Consider the following 13337-nt stretch of genomic DNA (forward strand, 5'->3'; position numbering starts at 1 on the left):
CGTCTGCCTTTGGCTCAGGTCAGGGCATGATCCCCAGGTCTTTGGATTGAGCCCCACATCAGGCTCCTCTCGGGAAGCCTGCTTTTCCCTCTGCCTATTGTCTCTGCCTCTCTCTGTGTGTCTCTCATGAATAAATAAATAAAATCTTTTAAAAACAAACAGAAAAAACCTAAAATGTATTTTAGCAAAAAAATGTGTAATAAAGTCATTTGTGTATGATAGCAGGTCAACAATGTTATATTGCTTGTTAAGCATGTTATCACTATAAACTTCATCAGTTGGACCCATCATCTCAATACTTTGGCCTACCAAAGTTTTTTGAAACTCTGAAATGTAATATAATTTTACTTTGAAACTTCACAAAATTCAGGCCAAGTTTTATGATAAAGAACAACTCAGCATGACTTAAATGGAATCCTTACAGGTTTCTTACAGGAAAAGAACATAATTGTTTCATTATACTGTCTTCAGTATATGCATCATTCTGTCCAACTTCTTCCCAAGTATTTGCTACATATAGACAATTTTGCTTCTCTTTACTCCTTTCATCAGGAAAGAGTTTGTTTTTGTTGTTATACTAAAATTATCTTCAGGATGAAGAAACCAAATTAGGTCAATTCATACTATGGATCTTTCCTTAGTATTTTTAAGCAAGACAAAGGTCCCCAAGATATTATGGCAGATTACTAAAACTTTCAGAAATATAAATCCCAAACAGGCATAAGCTCTCACAATAGTAGAAAAGATATATCTGTATATATGTGTTGTTACATGTATTTATACACAATCTATCTCTATGTGATAATTAGGTATACAAGGTATAATGGTTGTTTTCAGGGATTGTGGATTGAATTAAGCTGAATAAAAAGTAGAGGAACTCAGGATATACCTGAAATAATTCGTTGGAAGAAAAAGTCTAGGGTTCAAGCAACATGGAATTAGTGGCAAATGAGAAGGCTCTAAAAGGAGAGTTCCCAAAAGATATGTTAGGAAAAGTTTGAGGAGCCAACAGCTGATTTTGGAATGAAAGCAACAGGGAGTATATCAACAAGCACAGTAAGGTCTAGAGGAGTGACAATCTAAGTGAGTTCTCAGCTGATTCCTGGGATAGGAAAGGAAAAGTGAAAGAAGATATATCAGGAATTAGACCACAGACTAAGAATCACAACTCTGAACATCAGTCCTGCATCTTTCATTGATGAAGTGGAGAATAATTTTATTCTGAAAACAGAAAGTCTTATAAAAAGATGTAAGTAAGGGGTGCTTGGCTGGCACAGTCGGTTAAGTGTTTGACTCTTGGTTTCAATGCAGGGCACGTCAGGGTCGTGAGATTGAGCCCCATGTAGGACTCTGCACTCAGCATGCAGTATGCTTGAGACTCTCTGTCCCCTTCCCTCTGCACCTCCTGCTCGTGCTCTCTCCCTCTCTTTCTCTCTCAAATAAACAAATGAATTTTTTCTTAAAAAAAGATGTAATTAAGCTCAACAAGAGATACATTCCATAGGGTTGAGCTTTTTGATAGTATGTAATTTTCTGATTTGGAAGACCATTCTATTCTAGTCATAGAAGAAAACAAATCAGATGAAATTGTTAAATAAGTAGGTGACTTATGAGGTGTATTAGACAAAGTTAATAGAGCATAAATGTATGATCATACCTCATATTAAAGAGGCACTAGGAGTACAAAAGGCAACCAACGTACTATTCATGACACACTAAATATGCAAGAGACTTGTAAATTGTGCAATATGTGTGATAACTTCATTCAATTACCCATTGGTGACACTTACTCTGGTCAGTCCTCTGCCCAAGAAATACAATCAAATCCATGACTGTTCAGCCAACTAATTGGCAACCTATGTTCTGACCTGGTGTGCAATATCCCCCCTTCTATACAGCAAGTGTCCATCACTAGCTTTAGGCACATTCCATGTGACTGTGTCACTTGGCTCAAACCTCGGCTCTGGCCCATACTATCTTTATAACCATACTATCAGGGGGAAGGAAGCTGATTGGGCAAATGGGAGTCAGGACATGAGAACAGAACATAGCCCAGGATCCTGGTACTATAATCTTTCTACCCCACTGACACTACCCTAATAACTGCCCAATCACTTTCTCCTTATTCCTCGCTGTGTATTTCAAATTGATTCAATAAACCGCGTGATTTAAAGCATCCTCATTGGTCTGTACCCCTTCCTGTTCCATGACTTCTGGAATGGCTTGCTTGGTAGTACATTTGGAGACTAACAGTGTATCACAGTAACTTCTAACAAGGCCCTTAAACCCAGACAGAAACTTCTAAGACTTCTGGTCCTCTCATTTTATTTAAGCATATGAGCCTGCTACTGTAAGCTCATGTAGGCTCTAAACCTTTTCTCAGAGCTCACTACTCTCAATCTGCAACAGGTTTGTCTCTAAAGCACTGAAAACATAGCACTTTGAGAGAGGTGACTAACCTATGTATCACAGCTGCAATACCAATGTGACATATGTCCCTTTATTATCTCTAATAAACATCAGCCAAACCTGAGCAAGTAATCGTGGTAACACAGTGCTAGAGTCTGGTCCACAGCTGCAAAATGAAAGGACACAGTTCATGGGAATAAAGTGGAGAACACTATTAGCTACATAAAACAGGTAAGAAAATACCCATTGCTGGTTATAATTTTTTCTTTTTTAATTAATGATAAGTCAAAACACATGCATTATCTGGAAAGAATCATTCTCCATACCTTAGAGTTGTTTAAATGAAGATCTCTGCTTAGAGACAATGTTTCAATTAAAACTATAACTACAAAATGGATATTGTTGTATAAATTTTATCATTATAAATAAAGCCAAGTTTTCTGCTAAATGCCATCTCACAGATGAGACTAAAAGGGTAGATAAAAAAGGAAAAGCTATATAAAAATAAGGCTATTTGAAATAATTCAAATTATAAAAAATATCTTAAAATGCCTTCTCACTTCTGAAAATAAAATACAGAAGACATTCTATGCTTATTTAATGAAACACAGCTAGCAACAGAGCTCATTTAACTATAACAATTGTTTAACCTCCTTCTAATACAGGTTATGTCAATTCCCTAGATTCACCTTTGCCACACTTCCCAGGCTTCTCCTACCTCCTCCCCTCAAAGTTTTTAATGAATTAGTAACCTTGAAACTGTGAGAAAAATTTCTCATTTGGAATATTATCACAGTATTATGTAATCATAACAGAAAGGAAATAAGGTTGATTTCCATGTTTTATATGAAAATCAGCATCATTATTCCACAGTTGTATTTTTACAAAAAATTATATGTATACATAATATACGTGTATATATATGAGACATTATATGTACATAATTTATACATATAATTTTGTGTAAATATGCTACTACAAAATAATGATACCGATTTTCATATAAAATGTATGGGAATCAACCTCATTATATATACAGTTATAGCTATCTATATATATATATGCTACATATATTTTACAGTTATATGCAATTTGTCATTTCTTTATGCCACTGAACTATGGCACAAGGGACAGAAATTGTAGTTGCTAATTTCCTGAGCCAACACACAGTGCTTGCACACACTGCACATCCAGAATTGATATTCAGTGATCGGGCTTCCCGTGGCAACACATGTTGGCAGTTTCCCTTCCCCTCTGTAAAAGCAAGAAGGAAAAAAATTATACTTTAAAACTTCTAATTACTTAAACTATTTATTACACTATGTATTATACATAATTAAACTATTTATTAATAAAAAATAAACTATTTTAAAACATCTCAAGGCAACTTTCAATTAAAAACTTTCCTTACAATGAGAAAATAAAACATTAATACACTAAATAAAATAAGTTACTTTAAAATTAAGTGCCTAAATAATTATATCACACTATTACACTTCTAGAAATCCCAGCTTTTAATAAGTGAATGATATATATTAGTTACAATCCACCTACCCTTCAAGAAGGCTGTCCAATTCAGATTTTCTATTATCTTTTGGAGTATGTTTTGTGAAGATTTCTAAAGCAAGGTCTTCATATTGCTGTTTTTGCTCTGAACTGAGGGTCTCTAAAGATTCAAGTTTAATAAAAGCTTTTGAGCAAGTACCAAAAGCTCTGCTGGCACAGGCACAAATTGCTAACAGAGAGTAGATCTCAACAGCAGGGATGATGTCTTCATAGTCTCTCAGGTGAAGAGCTAAGAAAAAGAGGACAGTTCAGATTTTGCAAAGTAATCATAGTATCAAGATCATGCATGGAAAAGAATCTGTGTTATGCTGTTTTAGTTTAACCTACATGAACTTTTATAAACTTAAAGAAAACAATGGTGGGCGATCCAAGTGCTGGTAGAAGGAAGTAAGTTACGTGATCTCACAGTTCTGTAAAACTAGCCAACAGCCCAGGTGCCACAAAAATAGCTACCACCAAATGATGTACATGCTGTGCCAGTTAGAAATACACACACAGACAAAAAAATAAAAATTGTTATCAAAACACATATCTTTTGTTTCATATAAATACATTAGAAATTTCTGTGGCAATCCAGAAAAAGTAAATTAGTATTATACTGCTAGTCATAATTTTCAAGATAACATCATGTTTCTTTTTGGTAAAAAAGCAAAGCAGTATGAAATTATGTTTTTTTCTTTGCATTTCTTTGAACACATTTTTTTTGTTTTTTGTCTCACCGAAACAACAGAACTTTGAGAAAAAAGAAGTGACAATGAACTCTAAGTTGTCAGTTCAGACCATTTAAACTTAGCTACCATTATCTTATTTTCACTTGTTCTATACTAGAGATCTAGTCTTTCTTTAAAATGTACTGTAGAATTAATAGATTGTATATGGATTTCTTCATCTAGTAGGTGAAAACTCTCAAGTTAAAGTTCTAATTTGCTGGGCAGCCCCGGGGGCTCAGCGGTTTGGCGCCGCCTTCAGCCCAGGGCATGGTCCTGGAGACCTGGGATCAAGTCCCACGTCAGGCTCCCTGCGTGGAGCCTGCTGCTCCCTCTGCCTGTGTCTCTTCCTCTCTCTCTGTGTCTCTCATGAATAAATAAATTTTTAAAAATCTTAAAAAAAAATGTTCTAACTTGCCTTATGAGTCTAGAAATTGTGTATAAGTTATATATAATCCAACCATTTTATTTTTTAAACATTTTATTTATTTATTCGTGAAAGACACGGAGAGAGAGAGGGAAGAGAGAGAGGGAGAGAGAGGCAGAGACACAGGCAGAGGGAGAAGCAGGCTCCATGCAGGGAGCCCGACATGGGACTCGATCCCAGTTCTCCAGGATCACACCCTGGGCTGAAGGCAGCACTAAACCGCTGAGCCACCTGGGCTGCCCTAACCCAACCATTTTAAAACATAACTTCATAATTTATACCACATATTAATCAGTTAAAATTAAATGAAGGTCAGTTATAAACATACAAAAATAAAACTGATTCTAATGTATAATAACCGATTAGAAAAAACCTTTACAGTCCCCTTGTTAATACAAATGGTACCACAAGATATGTTTGTCAAAATGGAAACATGACTGCAATATACATCATAGAGTACAAAGCAAGCTCTTGAACAACATATACTGTAAGATATTATTTTAAGGAAAACTGTCTACAATTTTGTAGACATGGAGAAATGTCTATAAGAAAGTTCACCCAAATGTTAGTAATCATTACTTCTGAGTTATAAGATTATTTTACAAGTTATTAGATTATTTTACCTTTTTCTTTGTATTTTTTTGGTTTTGATTTAAATTGTTACATAAATTTCATTTTTTAACATAAGTGACATTTTATTAAAAACAAGTTTAATGCTATGGAAAGATCTATTAATATGAAAATATTTTACAACATATCGTTTTTCAAAAACGACATAAAGGTATGGTCTGTTATACTCCTGATATCATAAAAAAACAAATTTATATATATATATATTCATATTCAAAAGCATACGGACTGAGCTATTGAGTGACTTTGGATGAACAGAATAGTGAATGCTATAGATGTTTCTTTTGCTTATCTCAAACTTCTGATTTTAATGTGAACCATAATTATTACTTCCTGTGTATTAAAAAAAATTAAAAGAGCTTCAAAAAGGGGAATAAACAAAACAAACTGCAAACAGCAAATCTCAAACATGAAAATAAACCCATAGATAAAAGTGTTATCAAAATTAATATATGGGCATTCAATTTATCATTTTTAGACATGTTATATACATTATTATTTATCATTTTTAGACATATTATATACATTAGGTCATATGCCCACCTGTCTTGAGGGCGGTGTCAACATATCCCTGATACAGCTGCCTCTGTGCAAGTATAAAGAAGTGGTAAGCCTCAGCCCCTCTCCAAGCATTATCTGTGAAACGACTAGTTGTAGATAGAACTTCCTCCTCCAGCAAACCAGCCAAAGCAGAAGTAGCCTATGAGTCAAGCAGAACCACATTTTTGTCAGCATAACCATGAGAGTCATTCCAGTGAAGATAGCTTCTGATTTGGTTAGACATTAAAATATCCAAGTAAGCTGATTTTATCATGACAAAACTGTCACTACTGATTTAATCTCTCCATTAGAATTCATAATTTTTTAATCAAGTATAATCAAAAATTTCTTTCAGCTTTACTGAGGTATAATTGACAAAATTACAAGATGGTAAAAGTGGGCCTCGTGATCTGACACATAATACATTGTGATCCATGGTGTGGTCAAATTTTAAAAGAGAACTGAGTATAAACTTTAAGTTAATAAGAGATTCATTTATATATAAAATAATATACATATTCTAGAGAAGTTTCTAAAACTCACTGGCTAGAAATGATTTACCACATAAAAAAATTAAAGCAAAGGCTACAGATTAGTCTTGCAGAAAAAATTCTCAGCATTTATATTGGAAATTTCTCAGTGTGAGTACTAATTCCAAGTCAGTCGTTCCTTTCCCCACTCTAAGAATATAAATGCAAACAAGCAAATTAAATGGTCTGTCCCTAATGAGAAGTTTGATAGTTGTTTTTTTTTCTTCTCTTAAACATATCAGATGATTTCATGTTCTAGAATGTTCTTCTACCTTACCTCTGAGCTCTTTCCTTTAACTTTTCCTCTTTGGGCATTTTTCATTTGCTCGTGGTATTGCTCTATGAGTAAAGCTGATAGGACATACAACTTCTTGACACGTAAAGGTTTAGTTCTTTTCTTTGCCTCTTCATCTGCGATCTTTAAACATTAAAAGAATTTGGGAAGACATTCCTTAATCAAATTATATTTGTACAATCATTTCTGAAATTTGGTCTTTAATAAAAAAAGAGAAAACCAGTAGGATGGAACATAAACACCACTCATCTATGATAAATATTTTAAAACTCATTTTCTTTTCCTTAGTTTATAAGGCCTCTATTCTTCCCTTAGCATTTAGCCACAGAGTTACAACTCATAACAATCCCAGAAAAATCACAAATGCTCTTAAATAATTAAGTCACAATGAAGAGAGGTTTCACTGAAGAGGTAGCATTTTCTATAAGGAAGATTTTTAAAATGATGTTCCAAGTACACTGAAATAACAGGACTTTAACATGGTACAGCCACAAGAAATAAAGATTTATTTAGAAGACTGAGGGGAATTTTTCCTGTTTCATTAAGTCAAATGGCAAAAAAAATAGAATAGGATGTAAATTTTGCATACATCAATACCGTACTGCTCATCTTCCTTCCAAATGCATATTATGAAAAAATGTCATGTCTTTAAAATGTATACATTTAAAAGGATTCAAAATTCTATTATCAACAGGATTTAATTCCCAGTTAAGGGAATTTATGGTCCCTGAAAATTCTATAATTCTTTGCTAACTTCAGTATTAAGTAAACATTCAATTGTTTAGGTATCAATAAGGTGCTAACACTAATAAACAGCCTTTTTAGTAAAAGGTAATAATACTAAGATAATGCACAGTTATAGTACTAATAAAACAAGAGGGATTTTGCTATAACAAATATTTGTTTTCAAAGAAAATGGAAAATGTGTTCTTTAGTCACAAGAAAACATTAGTAGTAACTAGAACATACCAAATACTCACCAAGATTATTATATTACCTTAAACATCAGTTTAGCAGCATCATAAAAGTAATTAGCTTTCCGATAGAGTTCTATGGCATCAAGAGTTTTATTCTTTTCCAATAAATGAGACGCATACCTCGCTAACAAGGATCCAATTTCTTTCATACTATGATTTTTAGCCAATTCAACAGCTTTGTTCCACTAAGGGGAAAAATATACCTACCATTCAGTTACCTAAGCATTTAAAGTCACATATATCATAAAATTCATACAATAAAGCTTTCAGTTTATAGTAAGAAATAACAATACATCAAAATAAAAAACTGGTATATATATTTTAAATAACTAATTAAAATAAGAGCAATTATGTCTTATAAGTTAAACGTGTCAAAATGATTAAATGATCTAAGCCTTTAATTTGCTTAAGTACATCAGAAAAGGAAAACCTCAACGTTTATAATCACAATATTTTAATTCACTTTTGCACCAGCAAAGATTGAGAAAAAGCTACATTTGCTTATAGTAAAAGAAAATACGCAATTTCAGTTAAGAAAATGTCCTATCAGATTTAACATTTAAAAGTTATTTTTAAAAAGCAAATGGAGGGCAGCCTGGGTGGCTCAGCGGTTTAAGTGCCTTCCTTCATCCCAGGGCATGATCCTGGAATCCTGGGATTGAGTCCCACATCGGGCTCCCTGCATAGGGCCTGCTTCTCCCTCTGCCTGTGTCTCTGCCCCTCTCTCTCTCTCTCCCTCTCTCTCTCTCTCTGTGTCTATCATGAATGAATGAATGAATGAATGAATAAATAAATAAATAAATAAAGCCTTTAAAAAAATAAAATAAAAGGCAAATGGAGCTTTATAAAATACTTCAAAAGGGGGGCACTTGGGTGGCTCAGTCAGTTAAGTGTCTCTCTTGGGCTTGGGTCATGATCCAGGGGTCCTGGGAGGAGCCTGCGTCCAGCTCCCTACTCAGCGGGGAACCTGCTTCTCCCTCTGCCTCTGCCCCTCCCCCTGCTTGTGCTCTCTCACTCTCTCTCAAATAAATAAATAAAATCTTTTAAAAAAAATACTTCAAGAAAATACTTGAAGGAATACATTGATATTCAACAATTCCCACAATTCTGTACTTTTAGTTAAATTCCAGCTCTTAAAAATATCAAATATATATTTTCTATAAAGAGACAGGAAAATAGATTTGCCAAAATAAATATTGATAAGGTAACTCAATTCCTTCCTCTTGCAATGACCATTAACTAGTCCTTCTTTGGAAACAAAACCCTAATAAAATACAGAAAATTCTGAAATTACTTCCAGACATAAACTTGCCAAACTAGAAGCACAGGGTTTGTCCTCATATTGAGTTAGTTATGAGCGGGTCACTCTTAATGGTAGCACTTTAAGAGGTAAGCACAAACTCCAACATTTTCTAGGTCTTCAGGAGTATCTAGCTCCTTTCACAAAATTCACCTCAAGCCTATACTGGCAACAGCCTAAAAGGATGAATAGAGACTTTAATTTTCAGTTCCTTACTTGGTTGAGATGGACACAGGTATCTACTGCTGCCTTTGGTTGATTACATTTCAAAAATGCAGTTACCGCTTGTTCACACATTCCGACCCTCACAAACATCTGTGCTATTTCCTGTAAGGACAGAACAATACTATCAGATTTCACGGACCAAGGAAATCACTTTTATTTTCATTTACAAAACTCCATAGGGACACAGGAATATTAAATTTACTGGTGGTTACAGTCATTTTTCGTTGAAACATACACAGGGACAGAGGCTACAAATCAGAAAGGATGCTAAGGCATCACTTTCTATAAAACCAGTGTTTCACTGGCTCACAGATCTGATTTTTAACCAGGTCCTGAATACATTGCGCTCTTTTCTTCTCTCAGTATAGTAGCACCTTTACAGAATTTTCAAGTTCTGAAACAAACCCCAGACTAGTGTGTAAAAGAAACATTTAAGGCAAGTGATGGTATAATCAATGGTCATTGTTAGAGGCCTAGGGGAAATCTCACATTCACAGAGCTCTCACATACCTCTCTAAAGAAATGCCCCCAGACAAGCTGGCCATTCCTGAGTTCAGGAAGCTAGATCCAAGACAGAGCTGCCTTGCAGGGTGGTGGTAAGGGAGAACCACAGCAAAACAGACCATACCCATCCGGCTTTCTCTTCATTTTGAAAAAAATCTATTTTCTTTTTCTTTCTGAATATCTATTTGGCCAGAGCTTTTCTCTCCCCATTCTTACTTTGAAAGTATTTTGGGAAAACCATAAAAGTACATTTTGGACTCAACTATTTGTATTTTTCTGGTTATAAAGTAACACATTCTAATGGTAAAAAAAAAAAGTTAGAAAGCACAAAAATGTAAAGTTACTGATAATCTTACTACCCACAGGAAATTTATCTCAATAGTCTGATGTAATTTCCTAATGTCTTTGTTCTATGAATCTATGTATGTGTGAGTTGTATTGTGAGTATGTATTGTCATATTACATATAATCTGTACCCTGAATTTCCTACTTAAATATTAGGTACATTTTACCATATTATTAAAAACTCCTCCAAAAATGTGATTTAAAGTTTACACTACTAAAAAGTTTTAATCACTTTAATTAATTATTATTATAGCTATAATTAATATTTACTTTTGCTTAGTATTTACTCAGCAACAATACTATTCTGGATATCCTATAGCAACATTATTTTCTGCATCATCAGACACACCTAAGAGATGACATTAATGTAGGGTAACCTGTCCCAATACCCAGGATTAAAAATAATTTCAGTTTCTCTCCTACTCAAGAAAAAACAAGATTGAGAATAAAGGTACATGAAAATGCCATTATTACAGGGAAAACTGCTCTAATTCACAATAGAGAAAACCGAACTTTCAGAATTCTATTCATTCATCTGTGAATTGACAAAATTTTTGTGGTAGAACTGATACTATACAACTCTGATTTACATTTTAGATAAGACAAAAAATACATAGACTCATTAACATCATTCAATAATTAAGACACTTAAAAAGAACATTCAAAACAAAGTTCCAGAGAACTCTGCTTTTTATTTCTCTTTTTTAACATTAATACTTTGTTAATATAACCTCATAAAAGGGGGGAAAAATAGCCAAATAAAAGTCAAGCTATCTTTTTAAACTTTTGTTACAGCAAATTTCAAATACATTCAGACACACTAATCCCCAGACCCAGCTTGGATCATTTTGAAGCAAATCTCTGATAAGTTATCATTTTAACTGGAAATATTTCATGCATTCAGCTAACTTTAAAAGCAATTTTATAAAACTGACAAGACTACCATAGATTGTGAACATATTAAAGTAGTGGGAATATGACTAATTTTCCCTCCATTTTCAAGCATTCTGTCACTGACATATTGCTTTAACAATTAAAAGTATCATCCCACATCAAAGAAACTATAAGATTATAGATTCATTTTAAATTTTCTTTGTGGCAGAGGATACATTATAAAATAACCTAATAACTCTAAAACCTAACTTTTATAATACCCACTGGAAGCAACTTGTGGTTTTCCGGAAGTGAACTGGCAAGATTCTCCAATCCCTCATAATCTTCTAACATATAATAACATTCAGCTAGACGTTCCTGGTTCCGGCCTTGTACGTAATACTGTACAGCATTCAACCTATGGAAAATTTTAGAAAGCAATAACTTTTAAAAATAATGTGAATCTCCTGATAAATAAGCACTTTCACCAAAAACATTCCTTCATTAGAATTCCTAGTATTACTCGTATTACTCTAGTTACCATCTTCAGTTACAGTGTCTTTGAAGTATATATAAATTGGGGGGGGGATCTAAAGACCGTGAAGCATATTTTAGTTGCAACATTCTTTGGATATTTTTTTTATTTTAAAGATTTTTATTTATTTATTTATTTGTCAGAAATAGAGAGAATATGAGCAAGGGGAGTGGCAGGCAGAGGGAGAGCAGAGAGCCTGATGCAGGACTCAATCCCAGGACCCTGGGAGACACTTAACCAGGCCCAAGGCAGAAACTTAACCAACCGAGCCACCCAGGTGCCCCCATTCTTTGGATATTCATAAGAAATATTGTTGTAATCTGATATATTGTACTTCCAACCCTGAGGTAAATAAATAAGAATACTGATCAAAATGAAAACTTAAGAATAAAAGCCAATGATTTCTGAAAATAATCTATAATAAAACAAGCAAATATAAAATTTTGTTTTAACTTTTTCAGAAATAAATCATAAAATGTCTTTGAAATGCACACTGTGGTCTAAAACAGTAAAAAGCTGCCTGGAGCTAAGCACATGTTTTGTAAGTCTGGAAACTCCAAAGTTTTACAATACTTATCTAAGGATTTCTTGCTCTCTAATGTGAATCTAAAGGCGTTTGAAAAAAAAAAAGGAAAAACAAAACAAACAAACAAAAAAAAAAAAGGCGTTTGAATTTAGGATCCAGGAGGATGGCCTTCAATTTCCCCAGCACTGTGTCACAGGGAATTACTCAGGCAGCTACCATATTAAGTGCCACATGAATGGAAGAGGTGGTCCACATAGGCTACCTACCATTTTTGTCTATCAGCAAAGTAGTCTCCAATGGCATTGTGGGCTTGTTCTAGGAGACTGTCATCTGCATCACCAGATCCAGTTTTCAGGAGCTGGAGTACTCTAAACCAATCTCCCAATTTCAGCCGGAGGCCAATAGCAAGATCTCTGCAAATGACAGCATTTATTCATTCATCTGACAAATATTTATCAACTGTCTACCACATGCTAGGTTCAATTCTAGGGTACTAGAATACACAGCAGTGAACTGACAGACAAGGTACCTCTCCAAACATTTTAGAAACTTAATCAGGAAGGAAACAATGAGGAAAATCTGAAATAGGGAAAAAGAAGTAATTTCCTTTTATTTTCCTAGATTCCAATTTTCTTAGCAAAATAATGATTTAAATAATAATAACTTATTTTCATCAATTTCTTAGACATAATCAGGCTTATTTAAAAAGCACACATATAAACAAATTTGGTTTTATCTTTCTTTTCAGGGCTGAAGCTATAGTCGGGACTCCTGGAAGTACAAGTAATTATTAACAAAAATTAGAAGAAATGAAGTTCATACATTATTTTATATAAATCTAAAATGAACATAAAGAATAAAAATCAATCCCTAAATACCATTTTTATTTCATGTTCCTTGACAACAAAAAATAAAGGCCTAAACCAAAAAAGAAAACCCAAATACTGA

General features: G+C 33.8%; 1 protein-coding gene across 1 annotated transcript in view; it reads right to left on the minus strand.

Moving 5' to 3' along the window:
- Nucleotides 1-2594: 2594 nt before the first annotated feature.
- The window catches only part of WDR35 (WD repeat domain 35), a 57362-nt gene continuing 46619 nt past the window's right edge, over nucleotides 2595-13337 (minus strand). The window contains exons 20-27 of the mRNA XM_055327519.1: nucleotides 12656-12802; nucleotides 11614-11746; nucleotides 9598-9708; nucleotides 8102-8266; nucleotides 7087-7227; nucleotides 6283-6439; nucleotides 3964-4204; nucleotides 2595-3663 (exon numbers count right to left, since the gene is read on the minus strand). Of these exons, the coding sequence (XP_055183494.1) occupies nucleotides 3513-3663; nucleotides 3964-4204; nucleotides 6283-6439; nucleotides 7087-7227; nucleotides 8102-8266; nucleotides 9598-9708; nucleotides 11614-11746; nucleotides 12656-12802 (1246 nt within the window). The 3' untranslated portion in view covers nucleotides 2595-3512. The remainder of the gene's footprint in view (nucleotides 3664-3963; nucleotides 4205-6282; nucleotides 6440-7086; nucleotides 7228-8101; nucleotides 8267-9597; nucleotides 9709-11613; nucleotides 11747-12655; nucleotides 12803-13337) is intronic.

Source organism: Nyctereutes procyonoides, unplaced genomic scaffold (assembly GCF_905146905.1).
Source record: "Nyctereutes procyonoides isolate TBG_1078 unplaced genomic scaffold, NYPRO_anot_genome, whole genome shotgun sequence".
Classification (NCBI taxonomy): domain Eukaryota; kingdom Metazoa; phylum Chordata; class Mammalia; order Carnivora; family Canidae; genus Nyctereutes; species Nyctereutes procyonoides.